This window comes from Sinocyclocheilus anshuiensis, unplaced genomic scaffold (assembly GCF_001515605.1).
Source record: "Sinocyclocheilus anshuiensis isolate Anshui unplaced genomic scaffold, SAMN03320099.WGS_v1.1 scaffold1486, whole genome shotgun sequence".
Taxonomy (NCBI): domain Eukaryota; kingdom Metazoa; phylum Chordata; class Actinopteri; order Cypriniformes; family Cyprinidae; genus Sinocyclocheilus; species Sinocyclocheilus anshuiensis.
Genome location: NW_015552651.1, coordinates 169,827 through 194,601, shown reverse-complemented (window position 1 = coordinate 194,601; position 24,775 = coordinate 169,827). Strand labels below are relative to the sequence as shown.

The 24,775-nt window shown below is 38.3% G+C and overlaps 2 protein-coding genes across 3 annotated transcripts in view; both read left to right on the top strand.

Moving 5' to 3' along the window:
• The window catches only part of LOC107667059 (peroxisome proliferator-activated receptor gamma coactivator-related protein 1-like), a 15,371-nt gene extending 12,673 nt beyond the window's left edge, over positions 1-2,698 (top strand). The window contains exon 14 of the mRNA XM_016458647.1: positions 2,420-2,698. Coding sequence (XP_016314133.1) covers positions 2,420-2,520 — 101 coding nt within the window. The 3' untranslated portion in view covers positions 2,521-2,698. The remainder of the gene's footprint in view (positions 1-2,419) is intronic.
• A 3,861-nt stretch (positions 2,699-6,559) lies between these two features.
• LOC107667060 (protein O-GlcNAcase-like) lies at positions 6,560-24,674 on the top strand. Of its 2 annotated transcripts, XM_016458649.1 has the most exons (16): positions 6,560-7,253; positions 7,457-7,508; positions 7,897-7,994; positions 8,100-8,230; positions 8,321-8,492; positions 8,621-8,719; positions 8,802-9,086; positions 9,818-9,976; positions 10,088-10,713; positions 11,230-11,404; positions 16,934-17,019; positions 18,023-18,127; positions 19,329-19,420; positions 19,518-19,710; positions 22,320-22,482; positions 22,762-24,674. In XM_016458649.1, the coding sequence occupies exons 1-16, from the start codon at positions 7,094-7,096 to the stop codon at positions 22,896-22,898; spliced, it is 2,733 nt and encodes a 910-aa protein (XP_016314135.1). In that variant the 5' UTR covers positions 6,560-7,093; the 3' UTR covers positions 22,899-24,674. The 2 variants fall into 2 exon arrangements, with proteins under 2 accessions (XP_016314135.1, XP_016314134.1); XM_016458648.1 differs by lacking the exons at positions 22,320-22,482; positions 22,762-24,674 and adding an exon at positions 15,469-15,522 and having other exon boundaries at positions 19,518-19,777.
• The last annotated feature ends 101 nt before the right edge of the window (positions 24,675-24,775 follow it).

Here is a 24,775-nt window from a genome sequence, read left to right as displayed (position 1 = left end):
TTCGGGTTCGGGTCGGGCTCGGGTTTATAGCTAAACTAAAACTATATGCAGGCTACGCTGCTTTCATAGACGCACACACACACATTATTGCACACGACAACACAGCACGGAAACTTTTATTAGTAAAATAGCTTCGACAGGCTACTGACTCGCAACGTTATATTTCTCTGCAATGAAGGGGTAAAATCGCTGTTTTTGAAATAACTAAGCCTCACTGCTTGTAGAGAGAGACGCGCAGACGCAGGTTCACACACGCAACTTTCATCTCTCTCTCTCTCTCGCCAATTCAAATAAATGATATAATGAATTCAAATAAATGTGATCTTACCGCACTGCATCTCTGTCTGATTTAAAGCAGGCCGAATGCTAACGAGCCTAACTGAAGAAAATGACCATAATTTGCACGATGGAAGAATTATCGTCTTGTCATATACAACCATTCAAAAACTCGGCAGAATTTATGTGACCGCTGCACCTGATGTTCATAAACTTTTGTAAAATAGCTTCGACAGGCTACTGACTCGCAACGTTATATTTCTCTGCAATGAAGGGGTAAAATCGCTGTTTTTGAAATAACTAAGCCTCACTGCTTGTAGAGAGAGACGCGCAGACGCAGGTTCACACACGCAACTTTCATCGCGCTCTCTCTCTCGCCAATTCAAATAAATGATATAATGAATTCAAATAAATGTGATCTTACCGCACTGCATCTCTGTCTGATTTAAAGCAGGCCGAATGCTAACGAGCCTTAACTGACGAAAATGACCATAATTTGCACGATGGAAGAATTATCGTCTTGTCATATACAACCATTCAAAAACTCGGCAGAATTTATGTGACCGCTGCACCTGATGTTCATAAACTTTTGTAACTGGTAATAAGTGTTTTTTTCTTTTGCCTTAATGATAATGTTTCTTTACATGTATTTGTTTACTGACAGTTGCATGCAATCGTGAAATACAGCATTTTTTAAAAATTGGCTATTCGTTATGGAGGGGAAAAAAAATTTCTGGGTCGGGTTCGGGCTCTAAATTTAACTGTGCCGCTCGGGTCGTGTCAGACGATCTCTGGTAGGGGCTGTGTTCGGGCTTCAGTTTAAAGCCAGTGCAGACCTCTAATTAGGAGTAACTTCTTTAAAGTGGCAGGACTAATCTATGTTCCACATGTAGGGATGCACCGAAATGAAAATTCTTGGCCGAAACCGAACAAAATGAAACACTGGGCAGAAGGCCGAATACGGTTTTCCGTGTTTTTTTTTTCACCATTGCATAAATTAAATAGTCAAAATGTGCTTACGCGACTCTGTTGCCCTTTCGGGCTTGAACTGATGGTAAAACTAACGACATTATTAACTGTCTTGATATTTACTTTGAAAGCTGAAGCTGTGATTATGGTAAGGGGCGTTACATTTCCGACTGCTTGTGGTGTTCGGCCAATCACAATGCACTGGGTCAGCTGGCCAATCAGAGCAGACTGCGCTTGTCAAAGCAGGGAGCTTTGTTGAAAACGACGCGTTTGAGAGAGGCGGGGCATAGAGGACCTACAATAATGTACAGTATTTGAAAAATAATGTGTTTTTTGAACATTAAAGCATGTCAACATATTCTGTTATACCAAATACACAAAATAATGATCTTTAAAATAGCATCATATGACCCCTTTAAATGCTTCCACACTGCTGACGTGTGTGCTGCGTAATAAAGAGTGCGCGCCTCTCACTCTGCGCTGGTTGCTATTTGATCGCGTCATATCATTGTTCGGTACAATTTATTCGGTCTTTCCGCTTATTGGGCCGAACACCGAAAGAGCTTTTTTTTTCCTATTTTCGGCCGAATAATTTCGGTTGCCGAACATTCGGTGCATCCTTGTCCACATGGGCACATAACCAATCTGTGGGAGCCAGAATTCTTGCTGGTTGCTTGGGGTTCAAATACTTATTTCACTCACCGAAATGCAAATCAATTTCTAACCTTTATATGTGTTTTTTCTGGATTTTTTCTGTCTCTATACGTTAAAATAAACCTACCATAAAAATTACAGACCCTTCATTTCTTTGTAAGTGGGCAAACTTACAAAATCAGCAGGGGATCAAATAAATATATTCCTCACTGTATTCTGTTCAGGGTGTTGTGTTCTCAGGTGATAAATGAAACCAGTCGTAATAAAATTCTTCAGCAATGCGTAGCCTCTCCATTTCTGATTCAGGTTTTACACATCGCTATTCTAGCATCATTTTTGGTCACAGTTAAGTGCATCAAGACTGCTGACACATTTACATGTTGTAACTTTAGGGCAATAGTTGATGTTTCTGCTGGATATTTCTGGTTGGTGAAATTTCGGTGCACCACTCATTTACAGTCTTTAAAAACGTTCCTGTTAAAGCCTCCAGATGCTACAGTGTCTTTTTGATCTCTTTCAGATTCAAACCGGGACTACAATCCACGGCCTACAAAAGGCAAATTTGATGCACTAGACTTCGACACTTTACTCAAGCAAGCTCAGTGGAACCTGAAAAGGTAACGATTAATCAAGCCACAGGAAAGAAGACCGATTACCTCCAAGCAAAATGCTGCCCCACACTTCCAGTGTTGCCTCTCAATTACTGTTTTTGTTTTTCTCTTTGTGTTTTTGTTTGTTTCTGCAAGTTTACACCTTCTATTGAAGTGATGATTTGTAAGAAAAATTGCAAAAAAAAAGATCATGAAATATAATAAAACTGGAATGAAATAATAGAAACATTTTTAAAGGGTTAAATGTATTTAAATGTTTAATCTGAATTGCTGAATGTTGGATACATTTTAAAAGGAATTGAATGGAAACATTATGTTGGGGTAAACAGGTTTATAATGCTGAATTTATTTCAACCTAAATAAACCTTGTGTCTCTTTTGAGATTAAAAGTCTGTGTCATTCTATCTTGAACAGACCTTTGCAACATTCACATAACATTTGTCAATGTCGTTCAAATAAGCAGCATATTGATTAGTGTAGAAATAAATGGTGTACTAATTTTACAGAAAACCAAGAACCATTTAAATTTAGGTGAACTGCATGTCATAGGTCAATTTCAAATGAGTTTGAACTTGCAGTGCTTTCAAGCTGGTGTTAGGCTACATGAGAATATGGTGTCGGTATGATTATATGCTGATTTATAAGGCCAATAACAGCCATAAATCTGAAGCGGGGAGCCGGTGGTGCTTTTTGGTTGATTGAAGATCAGATGCACAGCTGTGTTCTGGATCATCTCTGCTTTGTCTAATTCTCTAATTGTGCTGGATTGAACGCTGGCCAGCAGAGCATTGCAGTAGTCTTGATCAGTCGTGCAGTGACGTTTAACTGTTCCTGCCAGTTCTAGTGGCTGTTTGTGTTTAAAGAACCCAGTTGTACAGTGATTTTTATTTTTTATGGGCGACTATTTATGACAAAGAGTAGTCATTGTATGCATGACACAATATCACAGATTCTCCACAAATGGGGCTTGAATGGGAGGGTTGCAAGAAAAAAGCCGCCACTCAAGAAAGGCCACATGCAGTCATGACTGAACTTTGCCAAAACACACCTTGATGATTCTGAGGCAGATGAGACTAAAATCTGAATTATTTGGCCTCGACACCTAACGACATGTCTGGCGGAAATCCAATACAGCTCAGCATCCAAATAACAGCATTCCTGTTTCTCTGCAGCAGCGACTGGAGCACTTGTCAGGATAGAAGGAAAATGGATGGGGCAAAATACCATCAAGTTCTTGAGTAAAATCTGCTGCCCTCTGCCAGAAAGTTGTCAGTTGGAAGAAGATTTACCTTCCAACATGACAACGACCCAAAGCACACAGCAGAACTGAGCACACAGTGGTTGAAAGAGAAAAAGGTGAATGTCCTTGCATGGCCTAGTCAGAGCTCAGACTTAAACCCCATTGAAAATCTGTGGAATAACCTGAAGACTGCAGTCCACAAACACTCACCATCAAATTGAACTGAACTTGAGCAGTTCTGCAAAGAAGAGTGAGCAAATATTGCAGTCTAGATGTGCAAAGTTAGTAGAGACAACATATCCCAACAGACATATCCCAAGGCTGTAATTAAAGCAAAAGGTGGTTTAACAAAATTCTGACACAAGGGGGTGTTCATTTTCCAACTCAGTTATTCTGTTTTTTTTTTCCCTCTGACATGTTGGTGTTATATATTTCACTTATTTCACTTGGATGTTATAAATTGCACTGAGTAAACAGCTGGATAAAACAAAAACTGTCCGTCTTCATTTCAAGCTGCAAAGCAACAAAATGTGATTTTTTTTTCAGAACGTGAACTTTATCTTCACTTTGTGTTTTTAACAATAAACGCATGACATTCGATCGATTTAACAGTTCAATATATATAAAGCAGATTTTCTTGCATCACACCACAGGTAAAACAGCATTTTAACACTTTTTTTAAACTGCTGTGATGCAAGAAAATAAGAAAAAATGATCTGCTTTTTCTCTGTTTAACTAGTCTTAAATTAATCAAATGACATGCGTCTCGTATAATTAAATTTATGGATGTTTAGTCAGGAAAAGACTCAGATTATTCAAGTTTTTTTTTACTCAGATTATTTATTCATGACAATGTGCGTTGAAACTAGCGCTGAAGCAATGGAACAAACCATCACGATACACAGAGGGGTGGCATTTTATACGCAAGAGGCCAATGGCCGCTGAATGTGATAATTAAACATACCTTAGCTGAACTATTTTATCCTAAATTATATCATTGTCATTTATATATTGTAATATCTTTGCCATTGTACAGTACTATTAATAATCATTATTCATAACCACACTTTAAGTATGCGCACGTCTGCACAGAGACTAGACATAAGAGATGTTCATCTCAATTCTCTTCCGGTTTCACAGAAATCGTCTAAGTTTATTCATATAGGTCGTTTTCTACTCTCTTTTTTACGGTGCCCGTAAGGTGACATGTTCGGTTCACTTAGTTGTAGATCATTAGGTAATGACATCCTTATGTCGTAGCCTCGAGATGCTATGTTGAGGGAACGACATCCATTTCTCGTGGTACCATAGCAACCTGGGATTATCAAAAATGGATAAAACATTTTTATTAACATTAAACTTTTAATTTAATATTTGTATATTATTATTTGTTTTATTATTACATTAACTTATTAGGGCTATATTTTTATATTTATTGTTATAAATGCTTATTTCCCCTTTCAATTTGTGTATCGCTTTAAGTTACCTAGTTAACGTTTTGTATAATTATGCTAGCATTTGCTAGCCTACCATATACTTTGTAAATAAACGCCTGACAATTATGCCAATAAAGGTTTGGCTTTATGATTGTATTTATGCCCATGTGTGATGATAAATGAGCATGTTGTGTTTTCATTTACAAATGATACTACGTGAATGATTAATTCCTCAACGAAACACTATAGTATTTATAATTAAGGTCTATTAATTAGCCGAAATAAAATGAAATATATGTTAAATTTAAACTGCATTCTTCCAAACTTGCAAAATTCCAGTCAGCAAAATCAAAGCTTTATTGGCATGTCCAGCATTTACAGTAGGCTAATATTTACAAAAGTATTCAGAACGTTAAGTAAAGAGATCGAAATGAAGCGGGAAAAATTAATATAAACAAATATAAAAATATAACCAATAATAATAGGTTAGTAATAATAATAATCATAATAATAATATACAAATATTACGGGAAAAAGACGATCAGTTAATGGACTTACAAGACTGTAGGATGGATAAAAATGTTTTATTGTAGGCCTATTTTATATTATGCACTTTATGTAACGTTCATGATAAACTTCAATTGAATGCTGACTATCGCACGTAATACAGTCCGGTAGCCAAGGCCTATGGTTAATATAATAATTTAATAATGTAATAATGTCTATAATAAATAATATAATAATTTCTTAATTCTAAATCAAATATTAATGAATCCATCTCTGGTTGCTATGGTCACGCAGGTTTGTTTACGCATTAAACTCGTGACCACGAGAAAAATATGTGTTCCCTCAACATAGCATCTGGAGGCCACGACATAAGGATGTGTTACCTCGACAAAATTATCTCGTGGCCACGACATAATATCACGCTCCCAAGAGTTATTATGACGTTCCCTCATATTAATATCTCGAGGCCACGACAAAACTAAGTGAACCGAACATGTCACCTTATGGGCACCGTACTTTTTTACTCAGAGAACACTAACTTTATACAATACAATGATTAATAAACAAGAAAACGGACATTGGGTTAAAGATACAAAAGAAACTTGTATACATCTTTTAAATATTTGGTCTTTATAGTTTTTTTAATGCAAAGAGACAACGATACTGTCAGTGTCTCTGATTTTGTTCCGCAACACAACAAAGCTCCTTTTTACTAACGTATCCAAAATCATAATAGGATGAATTAAATGAACTGGCTGCCATCCACCATTTTCATTCAGGCTGGACGAGAGCTGACATTCTCGCTGTCCCTTTAAGAGCTTTGCTAGAGATTTGTTTTCAGACTCACAAACCGTCCTTTACTGGTTCAAACCAGTTTTCTGAGTCTGCGCAGTAAGTGTAAACAGGAAGAAGAGTGCAAAATTAAACAGTGTCGATGAACGTTACATTGACGGGATTTATTTGAAGTCGCGATGCAAGTGTACAGTAAGCTTAAATGTCATTAATTTATGACTAGCGCATGATGTAAGGCGACTCGACAAAAGCTATTAGAGAAAACACCGGGTAATGCTAATTAGCGGTTCTGACATCGTTGAAAGACGGGTCCAGTTCGCTTGCTAGAGAGCGAGCAGACACTCCAGATATAATTTAGTAGTCCAGAAAGATTTTAGCACTGTAACGTTGCGTGAATGACTGTCGTGTTTGTTACCGACGCAATCTGCAGGTAGTTCATGCAGATAATCCTCATCCGATAGAATTCCGCTCTCTACTGGTGACTCAATGGCCTACTAACCCAGTAACAGTTAGTGAGTCGGGTGACGGGTTAGTGTTCCTGCGGAAGAAACGCTTTGGCTGACGGCTAGACCGATATTTCCAACAGAAATTAATAAGTACAATTCAAAATGGTTCAGAAAGACAAAATAATCGAGTCGTCACAGCTAGAAAATGAAGCAAATCCAGTACCAAGTGAAGCTGTTGCGGATACGCAGTGTCCAGTGGACGAGCCCAGTATCGGGGTCGAGAGAACAGGCCGCAGGAAATTCATCACCGGTGTTGTAGAGGGTGAGCAAATTTAGACACATCCAACGTTATGTTATCAAACATAAAAGTAAATTAAACAGTTAAAATTAGTCCAGTTAGTTACATACATTGCTAGAAAACATAATATTTATATATTGCTTAGGTGTTGATTGACTGTAGCCTCTGTTTGTGAAATATGCCGCGTTTGTCACAACCATTTGTTTTTCTTATTTTGTTCACCACAGGTTTCTATGGACGGCCATGGACTATGGAACAAAGAAAAGAGCTTTTCAGGAGGTATTGTGCAAATATCCTGTACCTTTCTGATTCATATTACCTAGCATAATTTTGTATATACATTTGTGTTCCTATATATTTGTCTATTGTGTATGTTATTTATGTAGTTGTGTGTGTGTGTGTGTGTGTGTGTGTGTGTGTATATATATATATATATATATATATATATGTGTATATGTGTGTGTATATATTATATATAGATAGATAGATAATACTTTTCTGTGTACTGGAAGCTGCCCAAGACATAAGGTGTGGAAGCATACTTGGCAATAAATCTGTTTCTGGTATTGACACTTTTAGACAAGTCTATCCATGCTATTGTAACCGCTAGTATTGTTTTTGAGTGTTTAACCTAAAAAAATCATATCTTGTATTTGATGTGTTTCAGGCAGCAGAAATGGGGTTTGAACACCTATCTGTATGCCCCAAAAGATGACTACAAACACAGAATGTTTTGGAGAGAAATGTATTCTGTTGAGGAAGCAGGTGATATATATATATTTTTTCATGCTCTTTAAAAAGGTACCAGTTGTTATGCTTTATTTGGCTGAAGTTTATGAGTCTAATGTCCTCTCTCTTTTTCTTTTAAAGAGCAACTCACAACTTTAATAAGTGCTGCTAAAGAGCATGGGGTTGAGTTCATTTATGCCATTTCCCCTGGCCTGGACATTACATTCTCAAATCAGAAGGAAGTGTCGACACTTAAAAGGAAGTTAGACCAGGTGAGAATGAACCTATTCAGAAGCTTTATAAGCACTGGGGTCAGTGTTTTTATGACCTACATCCTCGATCTCTGTCTGTCTTTTGTGCAGATCTCTCATTTTGGGTGCAAGTCCTTTGCCTTACTGTTTGATGACATTGATCATAACATGTGTCCAGCTGACAAGGAGGTATTCAGCTCATTTGCACATGCTCAAGTGTCTATCACCAATGAGATCTTCCAGTATTTAGGAGAGCCTGAAATATTTTTATTTTGCCCGACAGGTAAGATGGATAATATTATTATTATTATTATTATTATTAACTAACCATGATGCTTTGTGTGATGCTATCTAATGTATTGTTTCTATTTCATACCTTCTCATAATTATTTAATGTTTCCTTGTTCTCAGAGTATTGCGGAACATTTTGTTATCCAAATGTGTCACAGTCGCCTTACCTGCGCACAATAGGTGAAAAGCTGCTTCCTGGTATTGAGGTGCTGTGGACAGGTAAGTTGTGTTTTCACTGAGGGGACTGGAATAATAGTTTGCTCTCTTGTGGATTTTATAAATGCTTTTACATGTTTGACAGGTCCCAAGGTAGTTTCTAAAGACATAAGTGTTGAATCTATTGAAGAAGTCACAAAGATACTGAGGAGAGCTCCTGTCATCTGGGACAATATTCATGCTAATGACTACGATCAGAAGAGACTTTTCTTGGGGCCTTATAAAGGCAGGTCCACAGAACTCATCCCTCGGCTGAAGGGAGTCCTCACCAACCCCAACTGTGAATTTGAGTCTAATTTTGTGGCCATTCACACGTTAGCCACGTGGTATAAGTCTAACATGAATGGAGTGAGAAAAGATGTTGTCATGAGTAAGTATGTCTTTATGGAAACATTGTTTTTATAATGTTTATGTATAAAAATGAGCATACCTCTTAAAAGGTAAGTTCACTGAAAAATGAAAATGCTGTAATTTACTCACCCTCACGTTATTCTTTTTTTCTGGTGAACATAAGAATATCTTCGAACCTTTTCGGTTCCAATATACTTTCATTGTAAGGACAAAAAATAAGTTATAAATGATAAAAAATAAATTATAAAAGAGATATATGCAGATCTTTTTTTTTTGTTTGTTCATGTGCCCTCATAATCTGTAATCCAAAACGTGGACATAGTTGAAAGAGCTGGGCAATAATCCATCCTGTCACTCTCATGAGATCACAGCAATTAGCAAATGACAATGATCCAATCGAATGAGACTTTTTTTTTTTCTCTCTCATTTGAGAAGCCGTCTCACTCGGATGTACTTCACAATAGAAAAGACAATTGCAATTTCTGTTTCTTGCTGACTCTTTAAAAAAAACGCTAATATTTTGACACGGATTTATATTCGTAAAACAGCTAATATTCAGATATGGATTTTTCCTTATGAACTGTACTTTATTTTTTGATGTTCTACAAAAAAAGTTATGGCAGAGGGCTGTTTTTTTACGAAGTGAAAATTTTTGCTCATATTTTTGATCAAGATTGACAACATTATATCATATTTGTGTATTTAATCTTGTTTGGTTGTAGCTTCATAGCTTCTTGTTTTTGTGTTTAGCGGACAGTGAAGACAGCACTGTGTCCATCCAGATAAAGCTGGAAAATGAGGGCAGTGATGAGGAGCTAGAAACAGACATCCTCTACAGCCCGCAGATCGCGCTCAAGCTGGCTCTCACTGAGTGGCTGAGCGAGTTTGGAGTGCCTCATCAGTACAACAGTAACTATTTCTTCTTTGTGTGATATTTTTTAACGTGATTGTGTATGTTTTGAATTTGGTATCATTATCTTAATCTTTGTTTCTTAATCTTTCTTTCTTTCTCTGTTGCAGGTCGGCAGGTTCCTCACAGTGGAACTAAAAGCACTTCTATAGATGTTCCTGTGCTCACTGCACCCAGTCTGGGCATTTCCATGACAGTGACTACAGTCTTCCAACAGCCCATCATGAGTCCAGCTGTGCCCCTTAATGATGAACCGCATGTGCTCGGCAAAGAAGAGGAGGTGGAGGTGGAGAAGAAGGAGTCTGATGAAGAACCCATGGAGATGGTCGTAGAGAAACACGACGAGGTGGAGGACACTAAAAATGTCAACCAGATCCTCACAGAGATTGTCAAGGCTAAAATGACAGAAGATCTCAAGCCCATGGACACAGACAAAGAGAGCCTGACAGAGTCCAAGTCCCCAGAGATGTCCATTCAAGAGGATTCAGGCAGCGACATTGCACCGATGCAGACTGATGATCAGCTCATTAAGGAAGTGTTTGTTCCAGGCCTCAATGAGAAGCCACTGTTTACTGCTGAGCCACTTACTCTGGAGGATCTGATCCTGCTAGCTGAACTCTTCTACCTGCCGTACGAACACGGTCCTAAAGCAGTACAGATGCTGAAAGAGTTTAACTGGTTGAGAGCCAATAGCAATTATGTCAGTGTTAACTCCAAAGCAAAGGATCCAGAGAAGGTGAGAAATGTCATGTTTAAAAACAAGGTTTTGATGAATCTGATCAATATGTAGTACTTTTATACGACTAGGTGTCTTTTCACATCAGGCTGAACAAAAACTCTTTACTTCCATGGTCATGGGAAACTTTTAAAAATTGTGTTTATCTAGTCCAAAAAGTCATGGAGATAAATATAATATTAAGATTTATAAATTCCTGGAAATTCCTAGAATTAATGTACTTTTATTTTAATTGCTGCTTCAGACTAAAGTATTTAATAGGTTAAATATTGCTCTTGTGTAGGGTAAAACACCCTTGTCTGATTTGCGAGTTAATCATTCTTTTGAGTTGGTTGATTCCACAAAATGGTGGAAATGCTGTGATTATTTTCACCACATGGTGGTGCCTTTATAAGAACAAAATACTCACTTTGTGAGTGATTACACATTTTTAGCAGTTGTTGCTGAGCTGTTTCGAAGCAGCAGACATTTGATAGTGTGGTTATGATAAAGATGGTATTCATATGTTTCACATAGGTAGCTGAATGGCAATCCAGAGCGGAAAACTTTGAGGAGATGTGCTGCTCCGTCATCCAGATGTTCACCAGACTCTCCAACTCAGCCAACAGGACCATTCTTTATGACCTGTATCCCTATATCTGGGATATAAAGAGTATCATCTCAATGTTGAAATCATTTGTTCAGTGGTTAGGTAGGTATGGCGACATCTCTTTACTGCTTCTCAAGGCTTTTTAACCACACTGAACCCATGAAATACTTGAACGTTATTCAGTAGAATCCAAAAACAATGAGCACTCATTTCAATAGTCATCAGTTTATTTTTAAACATTCACATCTACACTTCATGCATTGCACCGTTGTATAGTGTCATTAAGATTTCAGGTGCTCAAAATGCCTTTCTTAACAGATGGCAGAGCATATTTTTAGACTTGAGAGAGTAAATTAACACTTTTCTACTCGATTGTAAGACCTTAGTTCTCACTCGCAGTATGAACAGCTTCCATATACGCTACTGAAATTTCTTGGGCCAAGCCTGCCATTTATGGAAATTCAGTCTTGCGTACACTGTCTTTTTCTTACTTATTTTCACGTATTATGTAAATACTGTTTTCCTCTACTGACTGGATGCTGTCCTCATTGCTAGCCAGTGCCTCTCCTTCAGGCCACTCGATCAGGTAGAATGAATTGGACGGCTGTGGTCACAGTTGCCAGGGTGGGTCCTGCTGCTTGCTGTGCATTTAGTATCAATGCGCATTAACTTGGCAACATCTGTTGCAATCTCTTTCGATCAAGGGTGTGATTGTGAAGGAAAATAGGCCCTTTACGCCCTAGCGCACCGCGCATGCGATCTTGGAAAACAAGGCGGCTATGTAAGGCTATTCTGGTGCATCATGAATGATTGCTTTATATATGTTGGATTTTCTTTTACCATATATGCTGATTATGAGCATTATAGGAAGTTACTCCACAAACAACCTCAGCGTTTGCTTTACTCTAACTGAACTGGTCTGGTCTGGTCAGAAAACACTTGACACTACATTCCAGTGAACTGTACACAGTTCTCATGATCCTAAATACATTTGTGCAGTCAGCAAACTGAAGAGTCTCTTATCTAAGCACTTGGGTCATTAGCCAACCCTTTTATTTATGATGATTTTATTGAGAGACCTGTCACTTACTGAGAATGCCCATGTTTGTTATCCATATAGCTTCTGGGCATCACTACAGTACAGTTAGAGTAATGGATTCTGCTCTAAATGAGGTTTTTGTTGGAAGTTGGTTGTGTAATTATAGCACCAGCATGGCCTGGGTTACCTTGGTAACCACATTTCATTTGTTGCAGGTCGGCAGGTTCCTCACAGTGGAACTAAAAGCACTTCTATAGATGTTCCTGTGCTCACTGCACCCAGTCTGGGCATTTCCATGACAGTGACTACAGTCTTCCAACAGCCCATCATGAGTCCAGCTGTGCCCCTTAATGATGAACCGCATGTGCTCGGCAAAGAAGAGGAGGTGGAGGTGGAGAAGAAGGAGTCTGATGAAGAACCCATGGAGATGGTCGTAGAGAAACACGACGAGGTGGAGGACACTAAAAATGTCAACCAGATCCTCACAGAGATTGTCAAGGCTAAAATGACAGAAGATCTCAAGCCCATGGACACAGACAAAGAGAGCCTGACAGAGTCCAAGTCCCCAGAGATGTCCATTCAAGAGGATTCAGGCAGCGACATTGCACCGATGCAGACTGATGATCAGCTCATTAAGGAAGTGTTTGTTCCAGGCCTCAATGAGAAGCCACTGTTTACTGCTGAGCCACTTACTCTGGAGGATCTGATCCTGCTAGCTGAACTCTTCTACCTGCCGTACGAACACGGTCCTAAAGCAGTACAGATGCTGAAAGAGTTTAACTGGTTGAGAGCCAATAGCAATTATGTCAGTGTTAACTCCAAAGCAAAGGATCCAGAGAAGGTGAGAAATGTCATGTTTAAAAACAAGGTTTTGATGAATCTGATCAATATGTAGTACTTTTATACGACTAGGTGTCTTTTCACATCAGGCTGAACAAAAACTCTTTACTTCCATGGTCATGGGAAACTTTTAAAAATTGTGTTTATCTAGTCCAAAAAGTCATGGAGATAAATATAATATTAAGATTTATAAATTCCTGGAAATTCCTAGAATTAATGTACTTTTATTTTAATTGCTGCTTCAGACTAAAGTATTTAATAGGTTAAATATTGCTCTTGTGTAGGGTAAAACACCCTTGTCTGATTTGCGAGTTAATCATTCTTTTGAGTTGGTTGATTCCACAAAATGGTGGAAATGCTGTGATTATTTTCACCACATGGTGGTGCCTTTATAAGAACAAAATACTCACTTTGTGAGTGATTACACATTTTTAGCAGTTGTTGCTGAGCTGTTTCGAAGCAGCAGACATTTGATAGTGTGGTTATGATAAAGATGGTATTCATATGTTTCACATAGGTAGCTGAATGGCAATCCAGAGCGGAAATATTTGAGGAGATGTGCTGCTCCGTGATCCAGATGTTCACCAGACTCTCCAACTCCGTCAACAGGACCATTCTTTATGACCTCTATCCCTATATCTGGGATATAAAGAGTATCATCTCAATGTTGAAATCATTTGTTCAGTGGTTAGGTAGGTATGGCGACATCTCTTTACTGCTTCTCAAGGCTTTTTAACCACACTGAACCCATGAAATACTTGAACGTTATTCAGTAGAATCCAAAAACAATGAGCACTCATTTCAATAGTCATCAGTTTATTTTTAAACATTCACATCTACACTTCATGCATTGCACCGTTGTATAGTGTCATTAAGATTTCAGGTGCTCAAAATGCCTTTCTTAACAGATGGCAGAGCATATTTTTAGACTTGAGAGAGTAAATTAACACTTTTCTACTCGATTGTAAGACCTTAGTTCTCACTCGCAGTATGAACAGCTTCCATATACGCTACTGAAATTTCTTGGGCCAAGCCTGCCATTTATGGAAATTCAGTCTTGCGTACACTGTCTTTTTCTTACTTATTTTCACGTATTATGTAAATACTGTTTTCCTCTACTGACTGGATGCTGTCCTCATTGCTAGCCAGTGCCTCTCCTTCAGGCCACTCGATCAGGTAGAATGAATTGGACGGCTGTGGTCACAGTTGCCAGGGTGGGTCCTGCTGCTTGCTGTGCATTTAGTATCAATGCGCATTAACTTGGCAACATCTGTTGCAATCTCTTTCGATCAAGGGTGTGATTGTGAAGGAAAATAGGCCCTTTACGCCCTAGCGCACCGCGCATGCGATCTTGGAAAACAAGGCGGCTATGTAAGGCTATTCTGGTGCATCATGAATGATTGCTTTATATATGTTGGATTTTCTTTTACCATATATGCTGATTATGAGCATTATAGGAAGTTACTCCACAAACAACCTCAGCGTTTGCTTTACTCTAACTGAACTGGTCTGGTCTGGTCAGAAAACACTTGACACTACATTCCAGTGAACTGTACACAGTTCTCATGATCCTAAATACATTTGTGCAGTCAGCAAACTGAAGAGTCTCTTATCTAAGCACTTGGGTCATTAGCCAACCCTTTTATTTATGATGATTTTATTGAGAGACCTGTCACTTACTGAGAATGCCCATGTTTGTTATCCATATAGCTTCTGGGCATCACTACAGTACAGTTAGAGTAATGGATTCTGCTCTAAATGAGGTTTTTGTTGGAAGTTGGTTGTGTAATTATAGCACCAGCATGGCCTGGGTTACCTTGGTAACCACATTTCATTCACAGGTTTCTGTCCAGCTTTATAACAAAGCAACACAGCAGGCAGCAACCAAAACTGGCATGCCACATCTAAGTTGTCATTAGCTGATAGAGGGGAAAATCAAGTGTATAATATGCCGCACTAATGAGGGTGTTTTATAGAATCTGAATCAAACGTTTGACTTGTTTTCTTAGAACATCCATAAAGGCTTCTCTTTATTTGAGAAGACAAATGTGATGTTGATTTAACTGTTCCTTTAATGTTGATTTATTTGTTTTTTGTGTGGACTGTCTCCTCTCAATATGCTTTTCAGCCTCTGTTTGCACAGACAGTCCAAATCCCAGTGAGTTTTCAGCCAGGCCAGCCAGCATTTCTACACTGTCCAAAGCAGTGCAGATGGCATTCAGTCAGCGGCTCACTGCTGTTGTGCTGAGATCAGTTACTAATGATCTTTTCCCTTCATTATGTACAGATGGAAGAATCCTCAGCACAAGTTTGTACTGCTATTGGATGGACAGTGGCCGATGTATGCACAGTGCTGCGATTATCGGTTTTCTTTTTGGGGTTTTATGGATATATTTTCTTTTTCATTATGTGTCCAAATGATTTTTTTCAGTGTCTCAGGAAAGGAAAGGTTTTGGATGAAGTCACATTTGCACTGCGATAGTTCAAGTGTTAGTTGTTAACCCCCCAATTCTTTTCTCTGGCAGCTCTAACATGGTTTTTGTTTCTATCAGTAGGCCCAATTGAAATGGCTCAGACCAGCAAAAAACCACACCAACTTAGGGGAAAAGTAATACCCTTGCCTCAGTCATCTAAACACACCTCCATAGTAAAACTATTCCGTTAACAAGTTATACAGAGAATAATTTTCTGGATAAATTAAAATATTAAAATGGAAAAGGAAAGGAAGTGGTAAAATTCCCCTCAGATGGTGTGTTATGTGTCCTGCCATTTCACCACAGGATGTGTTCTAAGTATGATCAAATTGATTGAAAACAGGAGAACTTTGTCTCCTGGATCTGCGCTGCATTTGTCTTGTTACATGACGCTGAGTCCTCATCCCCTCACATTGGTGCTATTGTTTAGAAACGAATGGATTCCAATTGCACTATAGAGCTTGTGTCTGCTTAAGAGCAATGAAAAGCACCCAATTTTGTATTAGTTATCTGCTGCAGGAGCAAGCAGGCGTAGTGACTGGAAAGATTCAGTTGTAGCAGACTTTTGAATCAGAGCTTTTTATTTTGTAACTTGCCCATGAAGAGTCCAGATCTGCTCCATCGATCATGTAAGATTATATGATATGAATTTTTAATCGATCAAAGAAATTGTCCACGGTGGTGGCCGATGAAGAATGCTTGATAGTCATGTGACAAGGCAGATAGGGCTAAATGTGACTTCAGATTCAAGTTAGAATTCAGAGGGCTTAAACAGCTGAAGCTTATTTAGTACCAGTGAGCGAATTGATGATGTATAACTAACAAAATCACCAAACAAGCAGTCTAAAATGTAGGAAAAGTGATAGAGCCAATAATTCTCAAATGTCTATAATTTCTTCAAAACAGACTAGCAGCATTATTTAGTTGAAGAGCTAGTGCTTTAGTACCTCATCCTAGATTGCATCACAAATCGTACTTAATTCTAAATGCTTAAGAATTATGTGAAAAATTAATCGTTTCAGTAATGCGCCCAAATCCGGCATTGTAGTCAGTGTAAGCCCTCTGTCATTGTAAGCTTAAGCTGCTTGAGCCCTAGGCAGAAGATATCTGCAGTTTTCACTGTTGTTAATCTTGAGGTGTGTTCCATGATTGTAGTATCTACATTTATTTTCAATGAAGTTATTTGGAAATAAGACACCTCTACCCTATACCCCTTCCCCCTCATTATGCCAGAAAGCCCCTCACATAATGTTCTCCACTTGGATCTGATCTCAACAGGGTGTCGTAGTCAGTCGTCAGCACAGTTCTTAAGTGGCGACCAAGAGCCCTGGGCCTTTAGGGGCGGTCTAGCAGGAGAGTTCCAGGTATCCAATATTGAATTACCAGAAAAATGTTTCACGAAGATATATTTTCGTTTGTTTTAGATGTTGGTATGGTTGCAAAACGCTACGGGTTGGTCTGTTTAAGGTGAGCTGTCAGCAGCTGCATAGAAAAACGAAGGGGTGTTGAGAGCCACTTAGGCTTTTTTCCTGAAGTGTAAATTGAAATGGGTCAAACGGTTACTGTCAGATCCAGTGTTTGGGGTGATGGTGTTTTCTAACCCAGCATAAATTTGGATTTCTTTCAGCAACTGTCCAAATGAGATGCTGCTTTTCCCTCTGCGCTTACGACAGCACGGCATGGCTAGGTTTTATTTTATGACATCATGTTTCTTTGCAGGAAACAGCGCAAAAATTATCACCACATTTTGTCTGCGCATGCGTCCACAACACTGCGCTTGCGTGTGCAACTGCGAGCCTGCTCAAAGCTCCATGAACAAATTATTACTAATTCATAACCTCTGCATACTTAACATCTCAGAATGATTCAGCTTAAATAGTTTAAATTAAATATATTTTAAATAGTCTGTCAAGGAAAATGTTTTAATCTGGAAATATTTGGTCATGGAGTTTTGCTTTGCGCGCCAGCTTCATCCTTTTCTCTACAGGAAGTTCTTGCGCAGCGAAAAAGAGCGGGAAAGGAGCATCTCCTTTAGCCAGTTAAGCCTTTCTCAGACCAAGCCTGCGCAATTTTGTTTCTATTTGTTTTTTCTCAGAAAAAAAAGGTGGAAATGATTTTCATTGGTGCATATCTTATGTATAATGTTTACGTGCTCTTGCTGTACACTGACCAACATAGGAGCCATTTCACTTGTGAAGCAGTTTATTTCCATGCCAATATTAGGCACATTCTTGTTCAGCTCCATTGTGTGAGGTCAGTTCAGCTAGAGCAGGTAAACAGAAGCTAAAGTTTCAGTAGCAGTGCAGTCACATGGTCGAACCTAGAGAAATTCTAAACTGTACAATACTTTTGCTTTGGTCTTCACAGAGACTGTTGCCAATTGATGGGGCAAATGATCTTTTCTACCAGCCACCACCACCAATGCCAACTTCCAAAATCTATACTATAAGGCCTTACTTTCCCAAAGATGAGGTAGGTTTTGGCTAGGCATCTAACCACTGATATCAGCCGTTTTATTTTATATTTTCAAAAATTGTGTGTATGCAATTTTATGAAATACTAGTCACCAGGTTAGGGTTGCACCAGCCATTTGTAAGTTCTTAAAAAAGTAAAGTCCATTCTAGGGACATGTAACTAGCTAGTTTGTAACTACCTCCTGTACTGTAACTTGGTTGCACTATTTGTTCTTAAGGCAGAATGTAGCTAGTTGTTTGTAAGCTTTCCATAAAATAATTGCATAGTCGTATAATATGGCATTTACCATCAATGATCCAAAAACAGCTTTCAAATTCATAAGCAGAAGTTGTGTAGAAATGTGGTGATTTTCAGTTTATATTGTTAAGGTTGATCCTTTTGCCTCATGTAACTAATTAAAAATAAGTTTCTACAGTAGGCATTTTGCAAATAGCATATATGTAAATAATGAATATAAATAACATTCAGAAACCGTATTTGAAATTAATGAGCAATAAATACTGATACAAATAATTCATTTGTGTTGAAGAGCAGCTAATAAGTCATTTATTTACATAATGTTAACTCTTTTTAAAATGTTAATAAGTGTAAAAAAATGTCAACAACATATGTCTAAAGGATTAAAGTAAATCAGGTAAAGTATGAGCATTGCATTATTGATGCAATTCAATCAATCTGCTGTTTATAGAGTTGCATTTCAAATAAGTTTAATGGTGCAATACAAAGACTTAGTAGTGCATAATTTGTAACTTAGTGTCCATTTACATTGCAACTAAGCTAAGTTGTAGCCTGTGCACAGCTGTACAGATGTTAATTTTGTACTTGTTGAGGACATGGCTTTTCTTTGGCAAGCTGTCTAGTATGAAAACTCTGTTGATGCTCTAAATAAAACGTTGCAATTGGCTGCTTGTATTCCCAGCTGAGGTGTCCCACTTTAAGCTGTGCTTTTAGGTTTATTTGTAGCACATCTGAATAGTGTTGTCACGGTACCAAAATTTCAGTATTCACCGTAACGTTTTCATTTTTTTAGTACCGACTTGGTACCGAAATACCGGGTCTTTTGACAACACTACATCTGAAGCATTCTGCTGAAACAGCAGTCTGGTCCACCTGTTAGTCCTTAGAGGGCTCGCACTTTGTGGAATCAGAGCTGTAAGATGCCTTCACATACTGCAACTTTCTCACTGTCTGTCTTCAGTCTTCCGTCTACAAGATCTGCAAAGAGATGTTCACTGAGGGCTGTGAAGGCATCTTTTTCTCAGATGAGTCACCGGACCTTATTGGAGACAGGTGTGGTTTGAACTTCCACTTTGGTTAGTCACATTAATGTATTATACGTGCTTGATTAATAACATGTGAACGTTTTCCATTATCTTCCTCATTGCAGGTTAGTGGGAGGTTTCCTGACGCTCAGCCCAGACTATGGCTTTGTGCTTGAGGATGAGGAAGGTATTTGTGGTTATGCTCTGGGCACTGTGGATGTCAAACCTTTTGTGAAGAAATGCAAGATGAGTTGGATTCCATTCATGCAGGAGAAGTACAACAAGCCAGACACAGAGAAGGACCTGTCAGAGGCTGAGGTTAGTATGTCATGTCTTCTCAAACAAACTCATTCTTAAAATGAACTGCATTTTTTTTATTAGTTTATAATGTTCTCTGAGGTTCACTTATAATGTTAGTGTGATTTTACATCAAAAGAACATCATAATTTAGTAGTAATAAGCTACTTTCTATCCTGTTTTTGAGCCTCACTGCAGAACAGTCTGTTTTATAGTGAGGGAGCATTCAAGACTCGCAAGTAAACGGCCACTGCTATGATTGGCTAACAGTTTCGCTTATTAAAATAACAGATGGACGTTGCTGTGAAGCACTCTGAAAACAACATGGGTCATTTAGGTTAAAAACATATATAAATACTGAATATATATCAAATGGTCTAGAACAGACAATGCAATGTGGTAAAAGCATGTTTACTCAATACTCACACTTCTGTGTTGCGACATTACTGTTGGATCCACTCTAGTCAGACGCAGACGATCACGTTAAAAATCGCGTTCCGAGGATAAAATACGCGTGTTTTGGCGGGGTTCCCCAGGTAAAATTCGCATTCCAGGGGCTAAATATCACGTTAATGGGGTCGTTTTTCAACCCGCGGACATGAAAAACAACCCGCGGCAACAGTGTTAAAGCAGCCCAATTCCGCGGGAAAACTGCGGACTTGGCAACACAGGAAGAGGACAGGTTTCTGATAGCGCATCAAGAACCGGGTACTCGGTACCACCGGTACTTAAAAAAACCTGGTACCGTAACGTTTTCATTTTTTTAGTACCGACTTGGTACCGAAATACCGGGTCTTTTGACAACACTACATCTGAAGCATTCTGCTGAAACAGCAGTCTGGTCCACCTGTTAGTCCTTAGAGGGCTCGCACTTTGTGGAATCAGAGCTGTAAGATGCCTTCACATACTGCAACTTTCTCACTGTCTGTCTTCAGTCTTCCGTCTACAAGATCTGCAAAGAGATGTTCACTGAGGGCTGTGAAGGCATCTTTTTCTCAGATGAGTCACCGGACCTTATTGGAGACAGGTGTGGTTTGAACTTCCACTTTGGTTAGTCACATTAATGTATTATACGTGCTTGATTAATAACATGTGAACGTTTTCCATTATCTTCCTCATTGCAGGTTAGTGGGAGGTTTCCTGACGCTCAGCCCAGACTATGGCTTTGTGCTTGAGGATGAGGAAGGTATTTGTGGTTATGCTCTGGGCACTGTGGATGTCAAACCTTTTGTGAAGAAATGCAAGATGAGTTGGATTCCATTCATGCAGGAGAAGTACAACAAGCCAGACACAGAGAAGGACCTGTCAGAGGCTGAGGTTAGTATGTCATGTCTTCTCAAACAAACTCATTCTTAAAATGAACTGCATTTTTTTTATTAGTTTATAATGTTCTCTGAGGTTCACTTATAATGTTAGTGTGATTTTACATCAAAAGAACATCATAATTTAGTAGTAATAAGCTACTTTCTATCCTGTTTTTGAGCCTCACTGCAGAACAGTCTGTTTTATAGTGAGGGAGCATTCAAGACTCGCAAGTAAACGGCCACTGCTATGATTGGCTAACAGTTTCGCTTATTAAAATAACAGATGGACGTTGCTGTGAAGCACTCTGAAAACAACATGGGTCATTTAGGTTAAAAACATATATAAATACTGAATATATATCAAATGGTCTAGAACAGACAATGCAATGTGGTAAAAGCATGTTTACTCAATACTCACACTTCTGTGTTGCGACATTACTGTTGGATCCACTCTAGTCAGACGCAGACGATGCATCATCGTTTACTTTCTAAGCCTGTGTCATACTGTCTTGTTTACAAATTAATCTGTAGCAAAGTAAAGCAAACAAACAAACAAACAATGTTTCACTGACGCGATCTGGAGCTCTTTGCCAATTTACACCGGACATGAGCGACGCAACGCTGCTAAAGACAACAGAACCCATTATAATCTGCAATTCTGTCTACACTGGATGCGGCACGGATTGACACAACAAGTCTCCGACAGTAAACTGTTGTCCTGCTCTATTTCTGACATACAAGCATTCACGCCACTTCTGACCTGAAAGAGAAAAGAATTCGTGACATGACGCAACCGCGATCCCGTCTGATCTAGATATGTTAGGATCACAAGGAAGGCAATTCAAAGACTGCTTTTCACAACTTAAACTACACAGTGTCTTGTAATCTGGTAATGTCATCTGTATGGTTCTGTTGATGGAGTAATCCTGTGTTCACGTCTCTAGTATTTCCTCTCCTCCTACTACAAGCGTGTATCAGTGGGCGAGGCTAAAGAGGCAGTGATGTAGAAGCAGGTGTTAAAAAGTGGCACATTCCAAAACGAGTCGTTTTCTGAGCTTGGTTTCAATAAAAGCTGTTTTTAAATTAACGAGAAAGTTTTGAAACTTGCAGGATGTTTTTATAGTACATTGACCCTTTAGATGTCAAGAGATCAAGGGAAATTTGATTTCTCAGTTCATGACCCCTTTAAAAGCCTGACATATGAAATTATACTTTTTATTAATTGAACAATTTCTTGAACCTTCAGACAAAACCAAAAAAAAATAAAAAATGTTGATTGTTGATAATTTAGAGGCCTTAGAAATTTTAACAATCTTTTCCCTATAGAAAATGATGCTAAGTTTCCATGAGGAGGAGGAGGAAGGCTTACCAGAATCGTTCCTCAGTAACTTCCCATCACTCATTAAAGTGGACATTCACGCAAAGGTTACTGACCCCAGTGTTGCCAAAAGCATGATGGGATGTCTCCTCTCATCACTGAAAGCTAATGGTAGGTAAAGTTAGGTTGTGTGGCATGTGCACTTTATTTTTATGATACTGTTATTAATTGCTATAGTACTAACATTGTTATTAACCAGTAATTACTTAAATACATTGTACATTAAAGCTGCTTTTAATCTCCGTGGTCTTCCCCCTCTTACCACATTTTAACTTTAGTAAGCACAAAAATGTTTATAGTTATGTTGACATGTTAGAGGACATAAAAAGCTGCAGTGATTTGTTTGAATGCCTCGTTTCATAAACACATCTTTTCCTCCTCGGTTGTCAGGTTCGCATGGTGCTTTCTGTGAGGTCCGGCAGATGGACAAAAGGATGTTGGACTTTTATAGCAAACTGGGTTGCTTTGAAGTGGCCAAAATGGAGGGATTCCCAAAAGAGGTTATTATAATGGGGAGGAGTTTGTGAATCTGAGTCGCCAAGAAGAAAAATCATACAGAAGGAGCCACCTAGAAAGTGCACAAAGCTTTGGCCCCAACGCGCTACCTATTCATGTAACTATCACGTTTTGTAATAGCAACGGTTGCTTCATTCACATCATATGCCGAATGCACTTCTAGAAATTTAGGTGCTGTTCATTTACTTTGCCAGTGTTTAGTGGAAGCTCAAGAGTTTGAAAGTGAGTGTGCCCATATGCACACATTGGTGTGTTCAGGGGGAGTGAGAAATGGAAAAAAATTGAAGTGAGTCTGCAAGAGTAATTCAGGACGCACAAGTTACTTGTTTTTTTCTGGTGGACCGATTGCTTGAGTTGGCCGAGTGCCATTGAACCCACTAAATCTCTTAGATGTGGCTGAGTCGCAGTTTGTGTTCAGCATATGTGCATGTTTAAGTTAACGTCTACATTCTCCAGACTAAAAACTTCCCATTATTTGGTAAGAGATATCTTCATTTCACTGTTTTTAATAGTTAATTTCAGTGCTTTACAGTGTTCAAAGCAATAATCTAGAAGGAATTCATAACAGGCAGGGTTTGTGATATTGCTTTCCAGGACATTGTAATAAATTCTGCCATTTTCCAGGTTCAAACAGTGTCTGTGTGCTCTCGTATGGAGAATACAGCAGGCTAAAGCTATCCTTTGAGGTTTCGGATGCTGTTTGGGTATTATTTAGAAAAGAAAAAAATGAAATTGAACTTTGAGCAAGCAGAAGTAAATACAGTTAAACCATAAAGTCTGTTGTCTTTAAGACCGCATGGAATAGTTTTGTCTAAGTCTTTAGCATGTGTATCTTTTAACGATAAATTTTTTAATTTTGTACAAAAATGCCTTTTGGCTCTTGCCCTCCTCTGGAATATATCTGAGGGTAATGAAAAGTACTTTCCTATACTGATGGCTTTGTTTAAAGTGGTAAATGATACATTTCTGAGGTGAAACATGGTTACATTATAATTCTGAGATGCTTGTGTTTACAAGAAAATAATAATAATAAAAATGCATAAAACAGTACAATTTGTAAAGTAAAGCTCAAGACCAGTGCCCTGTCTCTAATTAGAGTGAAAACTGAAAATAAATGAAGGTACATTAGTGGATTATCTTTAAAATACCCGAGATCCTTTTTTCTGTTGCCTGAGGAGAATAACAACATTTGCCTGTTTTTAATGACAGTCTGCCTCTTTAATATATTTTAAACCCCTACAGTTGAAGTTGGGTTTTTCTGAAGTCAACTCTTCAATGTCAATGTCAGGACTGTTTCCCAGAATGTAGGTACAATAGAAACTGTTTATTCTGTACTCTCTTTTTTTTAACCAAAATTACTGATATTCTTCTTCTGTATTGTTGTGCTATATTCTGAAAAACTAAATGAGCACAAAAGGCTCCTGCAGATTCTCATATGTAATGTTAAAATGCCTGAGTTTAAGAAAAATGTAAATCATTTTGTGCATGTGATGGGCCAACAGTTTTGACAATTTTTCGACCCCATTTAAGGGAAATTTGTACGCAAAAAATTGCTATTGTTTATCTCTATATGGCTTCTTACTTGGTTCATTTTATTTTGGTTGATCACATCCAATGTAAAGGGCTTTTCTTTTTTTAAGGCTTTTCTTTTTTTATCCAATGCATATATTTAAAAAATGAAGACCTTTTGTGTACTTTGATGTAATTATGATTATGTATATGTAATATAGTTGTAATTTCTGTAAGGGTTGTATGTAATTAAGATGTAATTAAAATGTTACATAGAACAAAATCTGTCCTTGGTGAGTAGAATGAAAAATGCTTTCTAGGGCCACAGTGGCTAACCCAGCTAACCCTCTTATTTCTGACATGGTTTCTTTAAAACTTT